The sequence below is a fragment of the Alosa pseudoharengus genome, unplaced genomic scaffold (assembly GCF_046254945.1).
Source record: "Alosa pseudoharengus isolate Yale_2024_CS ecotype anadromous, Long Island Sound unplaced genomic scaffold, YU_APseudo_1.1 YU_APseudo_1.1_scf_6, whole genome shotgun sequence".
Classification (NCBI taxonomy): domain Eukaryota; kingdom Metazoa; phylum Chordata; class Actinopteri; order Clupeiformes; family Clupeidae; genus Alosa; species Alosa pseudoharengus.
The window spans coordinates 16,167,176-16,191,930 of record NW_027468848.1 but is presented as its reverse complement, the minus strand read 5'-3'; the positions used below and the strand labels follow the sequence as shown (position 1 = coordinate 16,191,930).

Below are 24,755 nucleotides of genomic sequence, written 5' to 3'. Positions count from 1 at the left end.
GGCTGATAACTGAGCCATGTCATGTCAGAGTCACCTCTGTGATGTCATAGTACTATCAGCTTTGTGGATGTATTGTTCATAATCTAAACAAGTACTAAGGGGTTGTGCCCACTGAGATGGGTAGCCTCGAACAGTGGTTTTAAAGTGGGGGCCGCGAGGGGGGCCTCAGCAAGTTGGAAGGAAAAATAAAAGCAAAAAATAAATACATTTGAAAAATGAAAATATACCTATTGTTATACAATGCCATTATAATAATTTGTTGCATATCTGAACATTATATTTTCCATGATAATGACTGGGAATAATAGTAGGGTGATAGCTCTCATATAGCAGAAAGCTCCAAATGCAATTTTTACACACTGTATGCTCCATCGCAAAGTGCTTGTGGCTAAAATAATTATTAGGATTAGCTTAATGTATTTTTACATTTGCCTTGGTATTGTCGATGGGTTTAATTGCCTTGGCCAGAACCTAGTGGTATTTGGGGGGCCTTGTCATGGAAAAGTTTGGGAAACCCTGGCCTAGAATACAGCTGAAGTGTCATAGTTTTACATTAGAAAACAGCTGAACTAAGTTCCTGTATCTGTAGGTATAGGAGGAAGAAAAACACAAGTTCTCTTCAAAATGTTTTAGCCTATATATTAACCAGTTTGTGGTTATTTTACACACTTAATTATCATTTGATCACAGTGTTCAGTGAGAAAGGAACTAAAGATGTGAAGAGCTTTGTCAAGTCAAAGAGGGCAACACAAGAACATCTTTTCATTTGCTCCACCTAATTAATAGCAAACAATTCAGGACTCTTACGGCTTCTACACACAGTTGCGTTCAGTCAACGCATGCCAGTGGGTGTTCCCGACGGTAGCTATGCAAATGACTTGAAGTATAACAGTAATTTGATTGGTTGGTGCCGTCCGTCGATTGGCTTGATTGGCCGGTGCCGTCTGTCGGTGCAGCAACAGCTGAACTTCTTAACGCGAGCGACGGGAGAAACGCGACGCAACGGACCCACAATTCAGTTCGGCAACGGATGACGTGAGCCCATGTAAAGTGAATGGGATGCGTCTCCAGCACTGCAACGCACGCAACTGTGTGTATGAGCCGTTAGCCAGATATTTAACAATCCATGTGACCAATCTAATTATGGTTATGGCATTTAGCAGACGCTTCTGTCCAAGCGACATACACATATTTAATTAATAATCTAATTAAATGAGCAGTCAACTCTAACACTTGGTACTTGATGGAAAGCATGGCACTTTCCGTGTTTATTTTGTGCGTTTTGAGTTTAAGGGCATTTTACATTCCTTCTATGTACATGTATTCATATTTTTACAACCACATAACTTATGATGTGCAAACAATTTCAAAGAGACTCAAAAAAAAAAAACTAAAAAAAGACAAAAGCACATGACCTCCTGTGCTGCTGGAGTTCGATTGCTGATCAGAGTTCTTTTGACACATGAAGGACCACTGAGAAGAACACTAACATCAGCATGTTTTCTTTGAGGTTAAGTAATGTCCCTATACAACAATGACACTGGCATATTATGATACACATCATGATTGTGGACTAGCATTGACTCAGGGGCACACCCGAACCAGATCAAATCAGTATTAACCTACAGACATGTCCATAATCCCCAGAGGGAGTTGAAGAATGTGCTCAAACGGCATGCACGGACGCCAGCCAAGGAAGACGCCCACATCTCAAACAGGGATCTGGACTGTGCCTAAAATCCCCTGTACTTAAAACCAATTAATCCTAATCCCTAGAGACGAGTGCTTTCTTACCAGCACATCGCAACTGACCGAAATGTAGGAACAGCCTTTTGCACTTCTGTACTGTTGCTAAGTGAGGAGCATACCAGCCACAGGTGGCTGTGCCTCCTTAGCGACATGCTCAAACCACCACTGGAGTGGGGAGGGGTTAACCAGTAGGTCTCAACCAGCGGAGAGCACTTGGGATCAAGCCCCAACCAATTATACATGGCACACAGCCCAGATCACCATGTTCTGATCTAGCCTCCTCTGTTCTTTGCCCCATGATCAGTATGATGTGCCCCTCATCTCTCTACTTCCCTGGGTTGCTAAGTACATGCAGATCAGAGAGTTTAGAGATTTTATGTAAGCAAGGTGAGCATAGGTGAGTTACTGTGTGTGTGTGTGTGTGTGTGTGTGTGTGTGTGTGTGTGCGCGCGCAGATGCATGGTAGAGTGCAGCACAGGGGTCAGAGTTTATTGAGTCCCAACAGTCAACTGAACACTCATCTGTTCTTCAAGTCTCGCCATTCTCCAAAGATCTTTTAATTCTTCACCCTGAAGCAGGGCAGTGTACAGGGGGAGGGGGCTAAGGGATCGGCTGGTGCGTGACTGGAGGACTGTCTCAGATGTTGAAGCTCTCTCCACAGCCACATGTGCCCTTGATGTTGGGATTGTTGAACACAAACTCACTAGAGAGCTTAGTTTCTACAAAGTCCATTTCTGTCCCAAGGAGTGTGAGCTGGGCTTTCTTCGCAATGTACACACGGACACCTGCAGAGAAGCATACATTCAACATTCAAACAAATTCATAGAACAAACAAAAAGTTACAAAAAAAAGGGTTTACTTTAGTCAGGTAGAACTTTGTGGAATTTGGGCATAAGTGTGACATGAGGTACTAATGCATTTTTTGCATAAATTGGTAGGTAAGGGGGGTGTCCTTTCAGAATCTGACTGGGTGCCGCTCCGGCACCCTTGAGCATTTTCTTTAAAATGGCATCACCTGCCACACCCCTTTTTTGATCATAGAAAATCATCTAAATAGACATTAACATATAAAGCCATCATGTATGGTATCAAATTAAAGCTCCTTTCATACAGAAATCAGCTTTGACCATAACAAAGTAGAAAAAAATAGTTTAGGTCCCTCCAGAGAACAAAATACCTTTTGCAAAGTGACCTTTAAGGTCAAATTAGGTAGTGAGATGAAGCACACCACGAGCACACATGAGGTGAAGCACACACTAACCCGGAGCAGTGAGTTGACTTGCTACAGTGGCGGGGAGCAGTGAGGGGCCAGGTGCCTTGCTCAAGCGCACTTCAACTGTGCCCTACTGGTCGGGGATCGAACCGGCAACCCTTTGGTTTCAAACCCGAAGCCCGAAGCCCTAACCAGTAGACCACGGCTGCCTAAGTATACTTACATATACCAGTACGGGAGTATGCTTATGTTCCCACAGCCCTATGTCCCCTAACCCTAACCCACACCTCAGGCCTAACCCTAACCCTAGAAATGTGGGAACATAGGGCTGACCCAACAGATACAAGGAATTTGTGCTCTGCATTTTATCCATTCGGGGGTAGTGTACAATACACCCACACAAACAGTGTACACCCATTTAAACACACACACACCCTAGAGCAGTGAGCACACTAGGAGTACACATACACACCCGGAGCAGTGGGCAACCCTTGATCCGGGGAGCAGGGAGCTGGGCTCAAGGGCACCTCATCCGTGGATATGGATGTGGGAGAACGCTGTTAAGTCACTCCCCCCACCCACATTTTCTCTACCAGTCGGGGATCGAACTGGCCACCCTTCAGTCACAAGTCCGATTCCCTAACCAGTAGGCCATGGATGCCCAAAGTAATTGACATTAATGCTATGGCTGCAAAATTAGGAGACAAATATTATGATTTGTTGGCTGTTCATGCATTGTTTGGTTGTGACAGTGTGTCATGTTCATATGGCAAAGAGAAAACCTCAGCAATCAATTTGATACTCAAGAGGAATCTTGATTTTAAGAATTTTACAAATGTACTGTAGATGCTGATGAGCATGAAGGCAGGAATGGATTTCCTTTCTTGCCTCTACTATGGAAAGACTGTTGAAAGCCTCCTAAAATAAAGAGTCTTCCTCCAACAAGAGAATATGCAGCAGAACACATCAAGTATGCATGGCTGCAAGTCTTTCTGTGGAGAGCAGCTGACCAAAAAAACACCTCCTGTGTGTACTGATGATGTATCCCTGTTTGGCTGGAAAATAGAGGATGGAATTCCTGTGCCTGTTCATGGCAACACTGACATTGCACCCAAAACGAGTCTACAGCTTGTTGCTTGTGGATGCAAGGCAGTGCCAGCATGCTCCAGGGCCTCTTGCTGCTGTCAGTCAGGTGGACTACCATGCACCACCTACTGCCATTGCAGTAGTGGTGGTGAAGATGGTGCAAATAAAAATCTGAAGATGGCTACACTTTCAGTGGAGGATACTGATGACAGCGAGGGAGAAATGTCTGATTGAGTGAATGTTTTTTGGAGGAGACATTTTTGTGATGTGAGACATGTTTGTGATGTGTACAAGGCCAGCCTGGCAACATGTTCTGTATATAGTTGCTTTCAGAATCTGAACTACTTTGTTCCTTGTTACTTTGTCTATTTGATTAATTGTTGAGACAATTTGTTGCTCAGCCTACCATTTCAGCGGTGTGACCTTACCAGGCATTACAGTTATTATGTTCTCTGGAGGGACTTGAAATCATTTTAGCATTTTATTGACATCATTGATTTCTGTTTGAGAAGAGCTTTCATTTGATACCATACATGATGGGTTTATACAGTAATGTGCATCTAGTTATTTTTTTATGGTCGAAAAAAGGGGGCGTGGCAAATTATGTCATAAAAAAAAATGCTCAAGGGTGCCGGAGCGGCACCCGTCAGATTCTGAGTCTACACCCCCTAAACTATCAATTTATGCAAAAGAATTGCATTAGTACCTTATGTCACACCTATCCTGGGGTTCTACCTGACTACTTTATTCTTATGTAGTTTACCATCATGAGGGACAATTTACCTTTTAATTTGGTTTATTTATTTTGTGCTACCTTATCAGCTAATTACTACAACTGACAAGCCTTCTACCTTCAAATCAGCTCTGTCTGACACACACACACTAATTGTTGAGGTTTCCACTCACCATCTTGAAGCACTTCCTCATCTGACTTGTCCATCTCTTTCGTGTAGTCAAGTGTGTAGGTCAGGCCATTACAACCTCGTGTCCTCACACCAACTTTCAGTCCAATCTACACATACACACACACACACACACACACACAATTAGACGATCAAGATACTATTACCAAAACATGAAAATCACACACTAATCAGATAATGTCTATCTGAATACAGCTTAAGTAGTTTCATTTCACCAAAGCCCAAACAAGGGCTCTAATTGGCTGAACTATATGTGGCCAACCAGTCTTTGCTGAAGTAGACACTCACATATTCTGGTTTATCCTGCAGGAGTATTTTGATCTTGTTCACAGCAGAGGGAGTCTGGAACACAAAGACATAGATAACATCATCATAATCTGCTCATGATGTTACAGTACATTCAATAATTTGAGAGGAGAGGTAGATCGAAACACACACAGGGATGTAACCAGTGGCGTAACAAGCCAATGGTGGGCCCAGGTGCGAGAGCGCTACGCGGGCCCCATACCGACGACCTTTAGCCCAGGATGAATTAGCTCTGATACATGCAATACACATTAAGGGTGACTTCAATTGTTTATGCAAAGGGCCTGAGGCACCGAAGTAGTTTAGTAGTTACAGATTACAATTTCAAATAAAAAAAACACACAACTATATATCCATTACATGTGAAAACATTAAAAAATAATTTTATTAACAGACTGCAGGCCAAGGTAATCTAATATTACTGCATTAACATCAACTCGCATGGAATTATGGGAACACTCAATGCGCCTCTTCAACCCTCTGCGGAAACCGTAAGCGTAGATTGCTTGCTTATAAACTCGCACTGCGCAGAAACAAAACTTAATGTAGCCTAACTTATTTAACCGTCCAGAAACCAAATAAAATCATTCATATGCATACAATCCCCAATATGCGTGAATTAGGCAATTAGAAGAAGGCCATCTTACGAGCCTTTCTTTGTGCAAAATCGTCAACGATGTTCTCAATATTTAATGCTCTGGCTCTCGTATTTTCAATGGACAGGATAGCTAACCCACGGAGCCTCTCCTGCCCCATGCTGCTCCTTAGGTATAGGTCTTAAAAAGTTTGAGTTTGGAAAAAGATCGCTTAGCTGTTGCGCAGTCACATCAGTATTTTCAGAAACAACATGAGTACACACTTCCCCGAATGTGGATGTTACACTGTCTTAATCTTTAGAATAAGTGTCGTGGCACACTCAGAACTTGTCACTGTCATAATCTACCACCAGCATTTTGGCAAGTTGAAAAATAGATGACTTCTGTGAAATCTCTGCTTTAAAGCAAGACCTGAATGAGAGGAGTTGTGTTGGGAATGTCGGTGCAATGTTCCTGCTATAATGGTCTGACAAACGTCTTGCCTTTTCAAGCAGTTCATCATCACCTGCGAGTTGAAGGGTCATAGGACGTAAAGACTCAAACACATGACAAGTTTCTCGCATACTTGCAAATCTTTGGGAGAGCTGACTGATTATGATGTCCAGAGTTTATTAAATACCTGCACTTTGAAGTATCTCTCTGCATCGGTTAAGCGCTCATCTTCCGATAGATCGTCAAAGTGACGCTTCACTCTCCGTGCTCTAACATTCTAAAGTTCTAAAAAAAAAAAAAAAGGAGGCAGGGCGGGGGTAGCGACGGGCCCCGGGAGGTCATGGGCCCTGGTGCGACTGCACTTGCTGCACCTACTATAGTTACGCCACTGGATGTAACAGTCAAAGGACACCCTTAAATGTGTTCTCTGTAGAAAATAAAGAGTTCCTGTCTGTGCTTGGGTTCTAGGCACAGGTGGGCTATACTACGAAGCACGTTAGACATATCTAGGCTATGTAGACATATCGAGGCTTGACAAAGCCTTGACTCAGGGGTATATGTTAAGTGATACTACGATAGCAGTTATGTGATATATTTGTCAAACTAGGCTTTCAGCTCAGATCTGTGCGCGTTCTCGGTGTTGGGATGACGTTGGCCAATCGTGAAACTTGGAGACGCACAAGACCGCCTCTATTTAAAAACAATTACTTCCGCATTCATGAGCGACAGCTTAATCTACGCTGCGGTCTTTTTTTGTGTCTAACCTATAACAGGGCTCTACAGTGCGCCCATTTCACTCGCATATGCGAGTAAAAATGATGACGTGCGAGTGCAAAAAAATATTTAGGCGCACTGGTGCGAATGACTTCTAACCATGTCAATGTTTGTCTACAAAATACACCGCAACATCGAGAAACAGTACTGGTGCAAACCATAGAATCACGTCGCGAATGCAGCATAAAACTACACCTCCCATCAACGTTAGCAGTTTCGCGTTGGGACTCGATAGTAGTAGTCGCTTCTATGAAATCCATGAGCGCGCAGAGAAAGCCGAAAGTTAGACTAGCCAGCCAAGATGAAAAGATTGAAGAAATTAGTTCTTCCGCCTTCTATCCACCGAATTAATCGGATATAGGAGGAACAGGATAAGATTCTGAGAATGCAGTGAGAGAAGGAAAGGTAACCTAACATGCTTTTTAGCCCAGTTGACGTATTAGCTGCAATATGCAAAATATAGCTGTAGCGAACAGGCATAAAAGTAGCTTCCTGTAATACTCCCATTTTATTCAAAGGTAGAACGCTACTGACAACTCCAGGCTTCCACGCATGCTTGTTTGTTTACACCGAATAAAAAAATAAAAGTATAAAAATATATATATATCCTTGATTAGACTATGTTTTGTGGAAGAGAAAATTGACTGTTTTAGTAGTAGTATTAGGCAGTATGCAGTCAGATAGGTCACATGGGCATATTTGGATTAGCTACAGGTGGATTCACAAATAAATAAATTAGCCTACATTTGGCAGGATACTTGATATACAGGCTAAATGCAAATATGGCAATGTATTATATTATTTTACATTAACAAAATGTAGGAAAATAAAACAGACTGAAAATAAAGTAGGCACTGATCTTTAAAATCCTGTTTCCTGTAGCCTAAATGTTGTCAGTCATTCTTAATATTCGCAATTGGTGCACTGGCATGTTTAACTGTTAGCTGCAGTGTAATGTTAGATTATGTGTAAGTTAAGTACAGAACTGACTGTGCTCCCAAATTTTTGTCTGTGCTCCTAAATTTTTTAACTTGGGGGCACAAGTGCTCCTGGAAAAAAATGTTAGTGTAGAGCCCTGTATAACATCAAATAAATCAATTGTCATCAGTTGTTGTATGGTATGCACGTCCATAGTGGGTTATTTGCACGCACAGCACTATTAAAGCGCATTCGAGATCCAAAATGTTAGTAGAGGCGGAGCTCCACCTGTAAGATATATGACAGACTCCTACACGAGAGAACTTCGTTTTTAAGACAATTGATTGGTCAGTGTGCGGTAGATTACACAATTTGAGCTATAACTTAGCACATAACCTCCTCCCGACCAGGTTTGGTTGACAGCATAAGATACCATGGTGATATAGCGACACTAAAACAGATCCACTTTCGTGTCACAACATAGCCTGGCTTTGAGCGCAACATACCTCGCTAACCCACTAATCGAGATTCGTAGTACACCCCAAGGTTCTCAAAAATGGTCAGCTCTCAATGATAATATGGGCAAATAAAAACGGGAGAAGACAAGTACATTGTTGGTAAAAACCCTCCATGTTAATCCAATTGTCAGTAATAACACTCATATCCTGTCTGGAAATGAGCATATTGTTTATTTACACTCAGAAGGAAACATGGAAAATCCTGTTTACTCCCTCTCTCTTACACACACACTTTTACAATATTCAACAACAAAAAAACGTAAAGCCTTAAAAAGCCTGAGTGGCTTTGAGTGGCATGAGAAATATTATTTTCAAATTATGAGAGGATCTTACGTGAATTCTTCCCAACTCTCTGTTAAGTTAACCATATGCCTTATCATAACAATGCATGAAACAACAACAAGCTACAGAAGACAATGGCCTCAGAGATGAAGAATACAACTTACAAGTTCAAGTACATGGCCTGCACGCACACAGCCACTCTCACACTCTAATCCGTTGTACCCATATTATGTACACTAATGTGACCTGACCTCATGAGTAACACCTGGTTACTTACATCACATTTATCAGGACATGGGACATGTTGATTAGTTTCACTAAAGTAAAACTATGGTGGTTAACATTGTGGTCCTCACTTCCCAACACAGACGCTAAGTTACAAGCTAACAACCTGTAGGACCTAGTGTCATAACATTCAGGGTCACAGTGCTGACAGCAGGCAACCCTCGCGGGTAGATCTCGCCTGCGTAGTTCTTTGACAGGACCCGTGTATTCATAGAAATGTAAGCATAGCATTGGCGTTTCATCTACAAATATCGTGTATCATTCAGACACCTAAAGGTAGTAGCCAATCTAACTTCGAGTACATGTTCTGCTTTCTCCACCCCAATGCCAGCTAATTCGCAGTGTCAAAAATAAATTGGCGTGTAACCTTAAAAGCTACCCTGTTGAAATAACATTCACATTATTTCACTAAATATTGATGTGGAAAACGTGATTTTCAGGAGGTCTGCTAAATGCAATAACGACGTCACGTTAACTTGTACTCAAGACATAACAACAGTTAGCTGCTAGGTCGAGAACTAGCCAGATGAATAAATGGCTAACCTAGCTGTCAAGCTAATCAGTTTATTCTAACGTAACAGGCAGATTAAATCGGATTAACACAAGTGAAACAACGCCAAACTAAAAAGACAGTAAAACGCCACTGAAGCGCTGCATATTTTCAGTTGACGGCCACTGTTAAATAAAACACGATACAAATATTTGACAATCTTCATGCAGTCAAATTCGCTATGCTAGTTAGCAACAATCAATCCATTAGCCAATGATGTAACATTATTTGTGCTAGCTATCAGGACTATGCTAGGACCTACGTCTTTTCCAAAGGTGAGGACAGGAGAGAGAGGTTTTTGATAATACGCAGAAACGTTCACACACTCACCAAGGTTAATGCAGCTCTTGTGGGCAAAATTTTCCTTCTGCTGACCGCTCTGACCGTGGCTCGTACCATGGACGCCGACATGTTTAATGTGTTAACGTTAGGTTCCTCTGGAACTCTCTCGGCATAAACATCCAAACATTCAGGCGGAGGGCAGAATGTAGAACATTGCGCATGTGTCAGTAAGACACAGCCCACTAGCTGGATATCAGAAACGATAGGCTGTCTTCGTTACTGACAGGTGTCTGGACCAATACCAAATTAATTCTCAAGACAAAACACTGTGATGTAAGGAACAGTTGCGTAACAGAAACTTATGACGGAATCAGCATATAAGGTCACCTTAAAATGTTTTGATATAAATCAAGTCAACTTTATTTCTATAGCACATTTAAAAACAACTGAGTTGAACCAAAGTGCTTACAAACAAACATAAAACAATGACAATGGTACAACAACAATAATAACATAACATGGGGGGGAAATAAATACATAATTGAAATAATAAACAAATTGGTCAAAAATAAAATAAAGAATAAAGAGAGTGTGTGTGTGTGTGTGTGTGTGTGTGTGTGTGGGGGGGGTATTAAGGTAGATTAAAAGCTTGGGAGAAAATGAAAGTCTTTAAGTTAGACTTAAAGCAGTCAATGGTTGGAGAGGACTTAATATATACAGGTAGACTATTCCAGAGTTGGGGGGCAACAACAGAGAAGGCTCTATCACCCTTAGTTTTAAGGCGTGTTTTGGGGATATAGAGAAGATTCTGAGATGAAGACCTAAGTGATCTTGGAGTGCTGTAAGGAATTAGTAGGTCACCTTTGTAACTAGGTGCCAAACCACTGAGGGCTTTGAAGACAAAAAGTAAAATTTTAAACTTAACTCTGTGGTCCACAGGTAACCAGTGCCGCTTAGCCAACACAGGAGTTATATGCTCACGTTTCTTAGAGCCACTTAATAATCTAGCTGCTGCATTTTGAACTAGCTTAAGTCTGTTAAGAGTGGAGTGGGTCAGGCCTGCATATTAGTCAGGGGGCCTATGTGGTTTCTGTGGGATGGAAATGTTAATTTTTGGAGAGTGGTTGGACTGTCTTTAGAGGTCATTGAACATGGAGAAAAAGTATGTCTCCATTTTTTTTTACCTGTTTTAACCCTATTTTTGTGAATTTGTATATTTCACTATAATTAACACCATACATTTAGCCTAAATCACTGGCTATGTTGAATAAAGTTCACAAAACAGTTATTTTCTTATTTTTAACAGTATGATTGTATGTCAGTATTATGATTGTATGTCAAACAATTAGAGATAAGATCAATAACCAGTTTCAGTTTCACCAAATACACATACTCCATTGCTGAAAGATAGCAAAATCATAGATGAGACCTCAAACAACATTTACTTCATTTACATATACACAACATATTAGATCTCACCTCCACAATTTCCTCATCAAAATCTACAACTAGTCTACTAAACCTTATTCCTACTCACCTTCTTAAGACTGCCCTCCCCTTCCTGGATAATGTTTTGCTCTAGATTATAAATAATTCAATGCTATCAGGGCATGTACCGCAGTCGTTTAAGACATCTGTTATTAAGCCCTCCCTCAAAAAACCTAGCCTTGTATCGATACTGGTCTTCCTGGACCTCAGCGCTGCCTTTGACACTATAGACAATGACATACTACTTAGGCTTGAAAATTTGATAGGCATCAAAGACTCAGCACTCGCTTGGTTTAGATCAGTGTTTTTCAACCACTGTGCCGGGGCACACTAGTGTGCCGTGAGAGATCATCAGGTGTGTCGCAGAAAATTACCCAAATGTCACTCACTGGTCCAGAAAAGCAACTGTTGCATCAAAGAATTTATAACAACATACTCTCATTGATTGTATGATTGCACTATTTGTGGTATGCAGGCATTGTACAACGGGGGCCCCATATCCAGTATTCACAGAATCATCACATATCCAGTTCAAAACAACAATTAAATTAGATATAGTCACCTACAAATGAAACAGAGGGCGCTTGTTATATTGAGCAGGTCTTGCATAGAAGCCATAGGCCATATCTGTGTATTATTTGAAATTTTAGGCTATGGTATGTTTATTTTTTCTTCACACAGGATTAGTGTGTTAGTGTGTCGTGGGACATTTTAAGTGTCAAAAGTGTGCCGTGGCACAAAAAAGGTCGAAAAACACTGGTTTAGATCATACCTTCCTAACCGTCAACAATTTGTACAGGTCCATAAAAAACCATCTACCCAGATTATGGTAAAATGTGGAGTGCCTCAAGGCTCAGTACTGAGGCCCCTGTTGTTTAGCAGATGATACATAACTACATAACATTTAAGGAACATTTCAAAGATAAGGAAGTCCTTATCCTTACCAGATGCCGAGAAATTAATGTTTTGTCATCTCAAGGATAGGATATGCTGGCTGTAATAATACCTGTCTAAAGAGCTTACAGCTTATACAAAATGCAGCTGCTCACACACAAAAAATATGAACATATTTCCCCCATCCTAGCATCTGTACACTGGCTACCTGTTAAAAGTCATTGACTTCAAAATTACTTATAGTTCTTGGTTGGTTGCCTGCATTGAAAGAGGACACCTCATGAAGACGCTCTTTTGTCTGCTTCTGACAGAAGAAGCACTTATCTATGCTGGCAGCAGCTGCTGCTGAACAAGTGTCCCTCTAGATGGACCTGATGCAGTTGCAGGTGTTGCTGCAGGTATAGAAGATGGTCCACCGCGTCTTTTCTGAAGACACGGAGTCCTGCCCGCTTCACATGATTTCTAGTAGCTAATCTTAGCATGCTGCAGATGCTCACTGTTACAGGTGGATTTGTAGCAGTTCCTGTGCCAAACTGCTTTGTTCTGTTGTAAAATAACTGCACTGTAACAATGTAATCGTTGGCTGATCTGTGATACCCATCTCCATACTCTCTCATGGACAAAAACAAGAAATTTGGCATCTGTCTCTAGTGATGGGTCATTCACCAGTCCACACATATCTGCCACTGGATACATAGCCCAAAATCTGTTTCTTTTAGAATATGTGTGCCATCACCTGACTAACAGAAAGACACACCTCAGACACTAGACTGTGCCACCATGAACTATGAAAATGTGCTTGCTCAAATGTAGAAGGCTAGAAGGTCACTAATATCACCAACCATGAAGAACAGAGCACTATGTGCTTCAAGTTATTCGATATTCTAAATTCTATCACTGCCAGCTATCAACAGCGAACGGTCACTAGTAGTCAGGGATGGATTACTGCACGGGCCTACCAGGCCCAAACCCAGAGGCCCAAGGAGTCAGAGGGCCCAAGCCATTGCATGGAATCATTGCCTCAATATCAACACATCATATCAACACATAGGCTATGAATCTGATTGAAATAAAGTATTGGCCATCCCCAAAATGCACCAGAATACAGGAAATCACATTACAATACACATCACAATAAATTTTAAAAATGTCCCCCGCAACAATTAGTGGGGGGCCCTTAATACATCTGGGCCCAGGGGCCTGAAAGTTCATAATCCGTCCATGCTGGTAGTGTCTCTCTTTCTCTTTCTCTCTCTTACACACACACACACACCTGTCTGTTTGTCTAGCTGATCCTTTACCCTTTCTTTTCTTCACACTTAGGCTTAGGAAGGCCTTACAGACTTCAGCTGGTACTATGTAAAAGTCTATTAAACTTGATTTAACAGAGATCTCTGCACTTTGTGCTCTGAAAAAATGTTTTATAATGTTGTATTGTTTATGTGGTCCACTTTTGCACACTACCTTGTAGAATATATTTGCTTTTTGGCACCAAACCCTATGCTATAATACCAGCAATGTGAGGTTTATGGACAGAACACCAAATTTGACCTTTTCTGAATTTGACCTTTGATTTGGGTCCTTCAAAACCTTCAAAAAAATGGAGACATGTTTTTTTTTACTCTTAAGAACCCCTAGAACAAAGATATAATACTCTCCAAAAATTAACATGCGAATCCCACAAGCCCCCAAATTAGACACATAGGCCCCCCTACTATATAGTGAATTACAATAATCTACACCACACTATTTACTTGCTTATTAAAATTTAAAGAGGAGTCAAAGAAAACCCCAAGATTCTTTACTTCACTGTGGCAGTTTGCAGAGATCGGTCCTAGTGCATTTTTCAAGATAGAAACATCACCAAAAATAATTATATCAGTTTTACTTTCGTTCAGTTGAAGAAAATTTCTTGCCAGAGGCAAGGAAGGAAGAGGAAGAGGAGAAATTGCCTAAACTAACTGAAAATGATCTATCACTAAGATAAGAAGAGAACCATTGCAAAACAGAACCCTGGAGACCAACTTCATCCTCCAAGCGTTTTAATAGGATGTTATGGTCAATGGTGTCAAATGCTGCACTCAGATCAAGAAGCACCAAGAGGGCGCAAGATCCAGAATCAATTGCTAAGAGAATGTCGTTTTGGACTTTAAGCAAGGCCGATTCAGTGCTGTGCAGAGATCTAAAACCTGATTGGAATGTATCACATATATTGAACTCATTCAGATAAGAAGAAACCTGAGAGAGGACAACCTTTTCTAGTATCTGACAGAAAAGGTAATTTAGAAATAGGCCTATAATTCTTCAGGTCACTGGGCTCAAGGTTAGGTTTCTTAAGTAAAGGTTGCACAATTGCACGTTTAAAACCTGAGGGGACCACTCCATTGGTATATAATGTATAAATCTTTAACTGCTCTATTTTCACTTTATAAAGTGAGTTTTAGGATTGATTTTAAAATCCTCCTTATAACCTTTACATGGTTTGGCACCTGACTATTTAAAAGATTTCTTAACCCTCTACTGTCCGGCTCGGCCCCTCAGATCCTCCAGCCTGGGACTTTTAGTTGTTCCAGAAAGCAAACTGTCAATTAGGGGGCTGACCGATCATTTGCAGTTAGAGCACCCAAGCTTTGGAACAGCCTCCCTTATAACATCAAATCTGCACCATCAGTGGCTGTTTTCAAATCTAGTCTAAAGACCCACTTATTGGGGGCCAAGCAGCGAAGCTGCGAAGGCACCCATCGAGTTACTAGCTTTTCCTATTATTATTATTACACATCCGCCATTGGAGTCTATGGCAGCCCATAGAATGCCTGGCTAAAAAGTGCTGAAATTTGGCAGAAAGTTTCGGGACACTCCACTGACCACTCACACTCATTTATGGACCTCTAAACCCAGCCGTCTAGCGCCACCAACAGGTCAAAATCTGGCCGAAAATTGAACCACTGGGTCTAAAGTTATGAAATTCGGCAGACTGATTCAGCACTGTCCCATGATCACTCTCACCAATTTACCGAGCTCTATGCCCAACACTCTAGTGCCACCAATTGGTCAAAACTTTATTGCATTAACGCATGTGACCATTGAGCGGTGCATCCGATTTTCACAAATCAGGCACTGTTGGAATCCCTGAACCGACCTAAGTTCAATGACTCCTATTACGTCACTTTCCGCCATATTGGACCTCCGCCTCCGCCAACTCTACAAAAAGTTTCAGCGTTCACAAATTTCATCCGATTTTCACGGAACTTGGCGGAGATGATCTTCTGCACAAGCGATACTTGTCAGATTTTTCAATTTCATTTTTGTTTGCCCGTGACAGCCAATCAAATATGGTAATGAAGCCGCCAAACAGGAAGTGGACTAACATCTCTGTGACGGTTTGAGTTAACATAACAAAACTCGATACCATTAGTCAGGACACTGTCCCAATCACTCACAGCAATTTTTATGCATATACATTGAACACTCTAGCGCCACCACCAGTTCAATGCTGGACATGCGTTCATGCGCGTGATCCTTGACTCTTTTGTCTGATTTTCACAATTGAGGTAGCGTCTGAATCCTTGGACCATCCCAAGTTTAATGACTCCTATCCCATCACTTTCCGTCATATTGGACCTCCGCCATATTGGATTTAGTCCAAACTCTACGAAAAGTTTCAGCGGTTGCAAATTTCATCCGATTTTCACGGAACTTGGCGGAGATGATCTTCGGACCGAGCCGCACAAAAAATACTTGTCAGATTTTTTTATTTCAAGTTTATTTGCCCGTGACAGCCAATCACACATGGCTATGATGCCGCCTAACAGGAAGTGGGCTAACATCTCGGCTACGCTTTAATGTATGAAGTCCAAACTTGGTACAGGGACTTGGTATCTGATTGTGATGACGCAATAGGAAATTGGCATCATTTGGCCTCTATAGGGGGCGCTGTAATACAAGAAGTGAGCTCTTATCTCAGCAAAACTTTGATGTACGATATCCAAACTTGATACAGGGACTTAGTAGCTGATTGTGAGGACATGAAAGGAAAGTGGTCTCATGTGAGCTCACAACTCAGCAACTCTTTGGTGTATGAAGTCCGGGGACATGATAGCTGATTGTGATAACGCACAAGGACATTGGTTTAATTTTCGCCTCTAGGAGAACTATAACAAAGTAAATAAGCTTATTTCTCAGCCATTCTTTATCCAATTGCAATCAAACTTGCTATGAGTGCTTGCTCATGCCATGGCAACGCCATTCCTGCTATAGCGCACTGCTTGGCCCCCACATTGCTGCTTGCGGCTATATTATACAATTGCTTTCCTTAAATAGTGAATGATTCCACTCATGTCTCTGCTAATTTATTATCATTATCATCATTTCTGTTTGTTTATTTTGTCTGTTTGTTTATTTCTTTTTTATATATGCAGTTAAGTTTGTGTTTGATAGTTTGTAGTTTGGTAGTTTACTATTTTATCATTATTATTATTATTGTTATCATTACTATTGTTTTGTTTTTTGCTTTTTGTTTGTCTGTAGAGCACTTTGTGCTTTAAAAGTGCTAAATACATTTTATTATTATTATTATTATTATTATATAATAAAAGTGATGTATTCATGATGGTATATGGCACCCAGCGTATTTGCATAGTGAGCGTGAGCAGGCCTACTAAGAGACGTTTGTTCAGCATGGACTCTACGATACATAGACTGTATATATAGTTCTGTATAGTTCTATATATAGTCTATGCTACGATAATGATAGTACACAGTTGCATCATTTCATCAAGTCGATCGGCATGTCTCCACCATGCAGTCTATCGCATCCACTTGGGAATGGTGAACGGTCCACAATATTTATCTACAATTTACAGATGAACTAGACTGGGTAAACCCAGGCTGATCTGCCGGCGCCCTGCAGCTCAATGTTAAAAGATTGAGCTTGGTCTGGTGATAGCCAAACTACAGATGAACATATTTCGTTTCCAAATACCAAACGGACAACATATTTCGTTAAAGAAATTTTATTTGAGTAGCAGCAAATTCAGCAGTCCACATAATAAAATCATAAACAAGAATTTAAGAAAAACTCACTTGGCAAATAAAGCTACATGCCCAAACCCCCCTCGGACACATTCTGTTGTCTCTGTGCTCTGTACAGCTCATCTCAAACAAGTGCCACAGACATAAACAATCACACACATTACACACAACAGATACCTCATGCAAGCACACCCACACTGTCCTGTTAACACACTCGCAAGCACATACAGCCTCATTCACAGAGAACAGCACAGAACACAGCACACACCGCCTACTGGCTCTTCAGTGCAGAACGGAGACAGTAGAGGGTTGACACTTGACAGTGTTTTGAGACAAATAAAATGTCTAATTAAAAGATAAAAAACCAATAAATTAAAAAAGCTGTGGAGTTAAAGGAACATCATGCATCACGCTTTTAAAAAAGTAAGGACTTTAAAAGGTTCCTCACCGATGGAGGTAAAATGAGGGAGGCTTCAGCACAGACTGCCTCTCTTTAACAATGTGAAACAAAGCTAAAGAACTGACCCTGCCTCTTCTAACACAAACATATATCCGGCAGCCACAGTCTGCCCTTCTGACATATGAGCTCTCTGAGCTTCTATAGGGACCTTTACAGGCAGATATCATCTGTAAGCTTGTGTTTGGAGGGGAGTTGTGGCATCAGACTGCCATTACTGCTAGTATGTATCCATAGATCCCTTAACTTCAAAGGGACGCCAAACAACATGTTTACAATGTAAATCAGAGAACGCTGAAATGAATGCCAGGAAATGGGCAGGCCGCTGGCTTGCAGTCCACTTTGACTTTAAGAACATTTGAATACACAAAGAGTGGCAATGGTACATTACCGGCACATCAGTGCCCGGGAACTAGAGCCTGTGTGTCACTGAACACAGGACGGAGAGAGAGGAGAAACAAAAATGGACAACGGAGATGGAACAGAGGGGAAGGGCGATAAAGTAGAAAGGAAGCCGGGGGGAAGGGGGGCATTAAATCAGGAGAAATAAGAGAAATCTGCACTTCGGTTTCAGTCCGCTGGATTCTTCTTCGGAGTCAAAGACACGTGTCGACTGGCCAGACTACCTGCAAAAACACACACACAAAAACTACAAATAAACACACTAGTCCCAATGTCCCATTGATAAATAGTCTTGCATAATGTACATCTTGTATGCATTATATACAAGGAAGAAAAATCATATATTCAAACCGGTCATTACATTTTAAAAGTACTTTTTACCAAATGGAAGGCAATACAATAAAAGGTATCTACAGAATATCTCTTTGTATGGCACAGTATGATGAGCCAAGTGAAATTTCTTTCTATCTAGATTTCTAGTGAAATCTTCTATTTCTAGTGATGCCCATCCACTACATGGACTACTCTGCTGAGCTCAGCTCCAAATGTTTCTGCTCATGTTTGCCTCCAGATGCGTTGTATAGCGGCCTTTGCAGAATTCGGTCTTATGGTTGGTACGTTAACTGAGACACTCATCTTAATAACCTTATCAAATATCGCAAATGTTTGGCCATGCAAGCATCTGAAATCCTGTGGTTTCAGGGTAAGAGCAACACATTGGACCAGTGACACGTCCTAGATTGGACCACCTAACAATGACCCAGCCAGCAAGGCTGCCAATATCAATGGAAGGGACTGTACCTGCTTGAGGACCCAAAACAATGGTTAGGTTAGTCTTTGTCCTCTTTTTTTTCTTCTTCTTCCCTTCAAGCTGAGGTGAGCTCTGTGGATAAACACAGGGTTGTGTGAGACAGTCATGTCATCTGCACTGAATTTGATTCTGGGTAAGATGCTGGGTGATGGATTTCCACATAACAAATAGGAACAGGACTCCCTCATTGCCTGGTCTCAACTTGTTAAAAGTTTGACCTTTTTTACTTTTACCTCTGAATGTATTTTAGTTCACGTACCTGCTTCTCCCTTTCTCTAAGGACGACTCTTAACTGGTTGGTAGAGGACGGAGAGGAGGAGAAAGAACCACCTTCAGGTTTGACCCCACCTAAAACATCAACAAATAAAACTCATTAATAAACAAATAATCCTATAACTTCTTAGAAACGTGTTGGCTTTTTTCATATTTTTAACATATGTAATTGCCATATTCTGTTAGTGTCTTTGGACAAAAGAGTCTGTCGCATGTGTCTGTGTATTCCTGATCATAGACATACTCCCCCAGGATCCTCCAACTTAAATTCAAGACTTTTTAAGACCTTTTTAATACCACTTCGAATGAAATTCAATACCAATTTCTTTGGACATGTTTCAGGCCTTAAAACAAAGACAATTTCTGAGCCTGAATTATCAGACATTTTTGAAGATGTCATAGGCCTTAAGGACACTTATTAGCATAGCCTAGTAGAGTAAGCATGATAAGATATGCATATTTGTTGGAAAAAATCAGATAACAAATAAATTACTTGTGACAGACACTTTTTCAGGCTAAAATTACAAATGCAAGCCTAGTCTACCCTATTTCATTAGGCCCTTACACACTGCCAAAATCCCCGCAAAATTATGTACCAAATTCGCGGAACGCCTGTCCTTTTCACATAGACCGAGGCGGAAAGGCGGGAGGAAGTGTCTCGCCAAATTTACTACCAAGCACCTTAGACTTTTTGATGAATCGATAAGTTCCGGCACCAGTGTGAATGGGTCAAGGTGGAAAGGGGAATCTGGGCTGGCATTTCGATGCTATGTCCAGCCCACCACAGGAGATCTAACTGATCAAAAGCAGCAATAGCAGAGACAGCACATTATGTCAATCTTTAAATTCACAAAGTCTTCAGTCATTTAATGCCTGCTAGAGTTGACTGTAGCTCGGAATGCAATCGGTTGCCATAATAGGCCATCCTAAAATCCAGCGATAAAACAAAGCATGAACTCATGAGCGTCTGTCTGCCCTATATGTATATCCTCTGATTGTAATGTTTACAGATATCTAGGCGATATTTGTAACATTTATTTTGTATTTGGCCTGTTATAAAATCATGTAGGCCTATTGAACAATTTAAACTAGGGCTGTCAAAATAACTGATTCATTTGTATTAATTAATTTGAGAAAAAATAACTGATTAATCGATTCCGTATGACCTTTGACCCCGAGCCGTTCTAGTCAGTAACTATTACATTGTAAAATGAAGGAGAGAGAAGAAAATGTGCTGCCTAGATCATTGATTGGAACATTTACTTTTAAAAAACGGTCTGATGGTGTTGATTTGAGTTGGAATTAGTGTGATGGTGTTGGAATTTGCATATCACCGGAGTTTGTCAACTCTAAAGTCGCACATCAATGCAAAGAAATAGTGTTGACATTGAGGGGAGTGTTCATTTATTTTCATTGTGTCCCCTAGGTTATATCTGTGGCCTGAAATGCCTTGTATGTGAAAAAAACTTCTTCCCGAAGCACTTTTGAATTTATTTCCTCAGCTTATTAGGTCATATCATAGATTATTATGGCCATTATTTGAACAGTGAAAATAATAATAAAAGAGTTTTTGAACTTTAATGTCACGAATGCTGATTATTCAATGATTAATTTGAATTAAAATTTTCTAAATACTTTCACAGCAAAACTTATATATGCGATTAATTTAGATTCATTGATCACAAGTATGTAATTAATTTCATTATTTTTTTTAATCGATTGACAGCCCTAATTTAAACACATGTGAACCCCAAAGTTGGAGACATGCATATAGAGATTGCTGCAAATTTAAAACCGGATTACTCTGGAATGGCTAACTGTACAGGGTAATGCTTTACACCTTTGTGTTAGGTAAGGTCTGCTGTTTATTCTGATATAAGGTTTGTCATGTGTTGAGGGAAAGTTCGCAAAGTATTCCACCAAGAAGAATGGGTAGAGAGACGGGCGCAGAAAATATGATTAAATTAAAGTTACTTTTCTCGCGAACCGTTTACCACAACAACTAACCACTAACATTGTTTAAAAGCAGAGAACAGCTCTTTCGTGTGATACATGTGATGTCTGTGATGAATAGGCTACTTCGCAAGTAGTTCAGCAAATTTGGGTGGGACAGAAATACCTTTACAGAGCAGCAGCTCTGGCCATATCGGCTCTGGCTCACATGATGTACATTGCTTTAAATGCTTCACTACCCAACACGCGAACAAGAAAGAAAATAAAAAAGAAACCAATGAGCTTATGTCGTGATTTCCGATAGGCCTAGGCCTAGAGAAAAGACAGCTATGGTAACCTAACAATTAGGATTTGCTTTGCCTACACTGCTGTTTGGTTGTCACAAACTTTGAGACGATCCATACTCGCATTAACTGAATCTTATCAACCCGAACTGCGATGTTCCAAACAGAGTGACAGGATGCAATGCCTAATAATCTCACTGCCTTCGGCATAACTGCTAACAGTGCGACTAGGCCTACTGTTAAACACCCACTGTTAAAAATATTAAGCTGCTGTTTTCTTTTCATGACGAGCACTAGGCCTACGCTTGAATGATTTATGACTGAATGGAACGTTGCGTTTTTAAGCGCCAGAACTGCTTATCACGTCGTGTGACAAAGTTTACACCAATCATCATCTTCTAATGTATCCTTATGTTGAGATGTCCATTCTCTTTGCCCTAGGCTATCATTTGTGCGCAAAGCATGTTTCAATTAAGACAGTACACAAGCTATTTTTATTGTTGTAATATTGAATGATTTAGTAAATAAATTGTACACACAGTGCGTACAGGATTTTGGCTGGCGGCGCCACTGACCAAGGCCACAGTAGCCCGTGAACCTCTGATTTTCAAAGGGGAATCAGGGCCAACGGAGGGGACAACTCTTCTCTTCAATTTCCCTTCCAAATTACTTTTTTATTGTCTGAATACATCTATCGCAAGAATTTAACATTCTAAGCAACAGCAAAGCAAATGCAAGCTAACCAAAGTGCAGTCGGCTCTCCCGCCATGGTTTTGGAAATCACACACCTGCTGCATCTGAAGGCCCACGCATAATAAGTCCTACGACTATCACTCTACACGCCCCCTGTTGCACGTCACATTTTAATTTGCTAGCTGATCCTGCCTCCTGGCTCCCCAAAATGCCGCATCATGTGAACAGATCAGCAGGCCGGCAAATTTTCACCTCGTTTTCAGACACACGTTGCGGCAAAAAGACTTCTCCTCTTCCCGCAAATTTAGCGTGATCTCTGTGTGAAAAGGCCTATTGATTAAATTGATTGCAAATGTTTTAACCTGCAGCCTAGGCTGCTTGCAGATTTTTTAACTAACCATGTTGTGAGAGAAGTGTTCACATTACATGTAGGAGGGAATATTCCAGATGGGGCTATTTTGAAAGTTTCTCACACTACATCATGCCAGTCATCATTGCTTTTGTCTTGGAATGACACATGCCAGTTTAGGAGCAATTCATATTTAATTTACATTAGCCTTTACTATACTGATAAAGTTATCTGTTAAAGTTGTCTAAATTTGCTCCACCTTTTGCCCATCTAAATTGTTCAAACTTCATGTATTCTTCATCACAGAAACTTGTTGTAGCCTATACAGTTGAACATAGCCCATATCTATTTTTTTTCACTTGCAAAAACGGCAACATAAGGTTAGCGGTCTAATATTGACAGTGTTCACAACAATAGAAAAAAACACGCTGCTACATTACTACTCTAATTTACTCGTTTTGAATATTTAATTCTTACGTTTTAACTATCCCACCTGTGACATCTTTCCTGGTCGGCTCACATCACTATTCCAGCTGACATTTCAGACGCACATGCGCTTGCATACACTTTAACTTTAATGCCGTGAATGTCTGAGGGATGAGAACCGTGAACATAGGTTTCAAAATAAAAGCGATAGTTTGTTTATTTTCTGAAGAGACGCATATTTTCCCTAATCTCTAGGGAAATTAATTGACATTATGGTATCCATTAATTCTACCAAAGGAAAAAATAAAGACCTTGTGAATGAAATTCAAGACTTTGTAAATAAAATGCAATACTTTTAAGGCCTTAATTTGACAATAGTAAATTTAAGACTTTGTAAATACTTTTAAGACCCCGCGGGTACCCTGTAAGTATATATGTACTCTGAGTGCGTGTACCTGGTTTGTAGTATGGACATGCTTTCTTCACATGTGTGTTAGCCCCACAGATGAAGCAGCGTTTCTGCTCCTGTTTGCGCAGACGGTCGTATTCCTTCATGTGTCTTTCGTTGTGCTCCCAGTCATCACTAACACGCCTGCTACGGGTCCTTAACACACACACACACAAAGTTGTATGGTACACAGTTTCCTCATGCTTTGCCAATGTCCCCATGACTATCATTCACACCTGTGTGCACACACAGGCCAAAAGTTTGGACACACCTTCTCATTTCAATGCGTTTTCTTTATTTTTTTATGACTATTTTACATTGTAGATTCTCACTGAAGGCATCAAAACTATGAATGAATGCAAAGTTATTTGGCCCACAGATGAATATTTGTTAAGTTATGGCTTGCTGAATATGGTAATAAATAAAAAAAAGCAACTTTGAAGAAACTAGAATATAAGACATGTTTTCAGTTATTTCACACTATTTTGTTAAGTACATAATTCCACATGTGTTCATTAATCGTTTTGATGAATCTACAATGTAAATAGTCATGAAAATAAAGGAAACGCAGTAAATGAGAAGGTGTGTCCAAACTTTTGGCCTGTACTGTACATACTACTCCAATCCAATAACCGATCTATCCTTGATGAACTACTGGTTATTAATAATAATAATAATAATAATAATAATAATAATAGCACAACAAAACTTGTGGCTAAAGCCAGAGACACATAAAGACAAAATCAACAGGGAAAGTACTTTTTGCGCATGGGACAGTCCTTCACAAAGTGTCCAATCTTCCCACAGATGCGGCAGCAGCGGTCATTAGGGGCGACTTCTCCTTCTGTCAACACTTCAGGGTCAAAGAAATACTCCTGTAGATCAACAAACAGACTGTAAAGATGTGCTTCCACCAGGAGCTTTGCTCCTTAGATCAGTGTTTCCCAAAGTCTGGGTCGCGACCCACGGGTGGGTCGCAGGAGATTTGAGAGATTTGGGTCGCCAGCACAATTTATGTTGTGTTATAGGCCTAACGGATACCATTTGTCATTTGATACCAGGAAAGCTAACAGTTTTCTATTAGGATGTAGATTGTTAACTACCACAGTCACGGTTTTGTCATAAAAGCTCATGAAACTGGCGCATGAAACTGGGGGACGAACGCACCGCAGAGGGGTGCCAGCATGGATATCTACCTCTCAAAATGAAACCGTTCTGTGGGGCGCCTGCCATGTACCTTGCAGTTGCAAACTGCAAGGGACATGAATCCGCCTATTTGCACGAACATTAATAGATACCAGCTCCTCAACTTTACCGATTCAAATCTAGTGA

The 24,755-nt window shown here is 40.7% G+C and overlaps 2 protein-coding genes across 2 annotated transcripts in view; both read right to left on the bottom strand.

Moving 5' to 3' along the window:
• Window positions 1-1,237: 1,237 nt before the first annotated feature.
• On the bottom strand, window positions 1,238-10,120 carry isca1 (iron-sulfur cluster assembly 1). Its single transcript, XM_076269617.1, has 4 exons — window positions 9,963-10,120; window positions 5,260-5,313; window positions 4,955-5,060; window positions 1,238-2,534 (listed from the first exon to the last, which is right to left on the bottom strand). Exons 1-4 carry the CDS (start codon window positions 10,041-10,043, stop codon window positions 2,386-2,388), a joined length of 390 nt encoding a protein of 129 aa, XP_076125732.1. The 5' UTR covers window positions 10,044-10,120; the 3' UTR covers window positions 1,238-2,385.
• Window positions 10,121-17,292: 7,172 nt separating this feature from the next.
• tut7 (terminal uridylyl transferase 7) overlaps window positions 17,293-24,755 on the bottom strand; it is a 33,452-nt gene continuing 25,989 nt past the window's right edge. The window contains exons 26-30 of the mRNA XM_076271260.1: window positions 24,183-24,298; window positions 23,431-23,579; window positions 19,257-19,345; window positions 18,988-19,069; window positions 17,293-18,410 (exon numbers count right to left, since the gene is read on the bottom strand). Of these exons, the coding sequence (XP_076127375.1) occupies window positions 18,355-18,410; window positions 18,988-19,069; window positions 19,257-19,345; window positions 23,431-23,579; window positions 24,183-24,298 (492 nt within the window). The 3' untranslated portion in view covers window positions 17,293-18,354. The remainder of the gene's footprint in view (window positions 18,411-18,987; window positions 19,070-19,256; window positions 19,346-23,430; window positions 23,580-24,182; window positions 24,299-24,755) is intronic.

Coding starts and splice junctions, on each gene's coding strand:
- isca1 (XM_076269617.1), bottom strand. CDS start 10,043: ATGTCGGCGTCCATGGTACGAGCCACGGTCAGAGCGGTCAGCAGAAGG. Junction 5,314..9,962: donor CAAGAGCTGCATTAACCTTG/GTGAGTGTGTGA, acceptor TTTGTGTTCCAG/ACTCCCTCTGCTGTGAACAA. Junction 5,061..5,259: donor TGCAGGATAAACCAGAATAT/GTGAGTGTCTAC, acceptor GTGTATGTGTAG/ATTGGACTGAAAGTTGGTGT.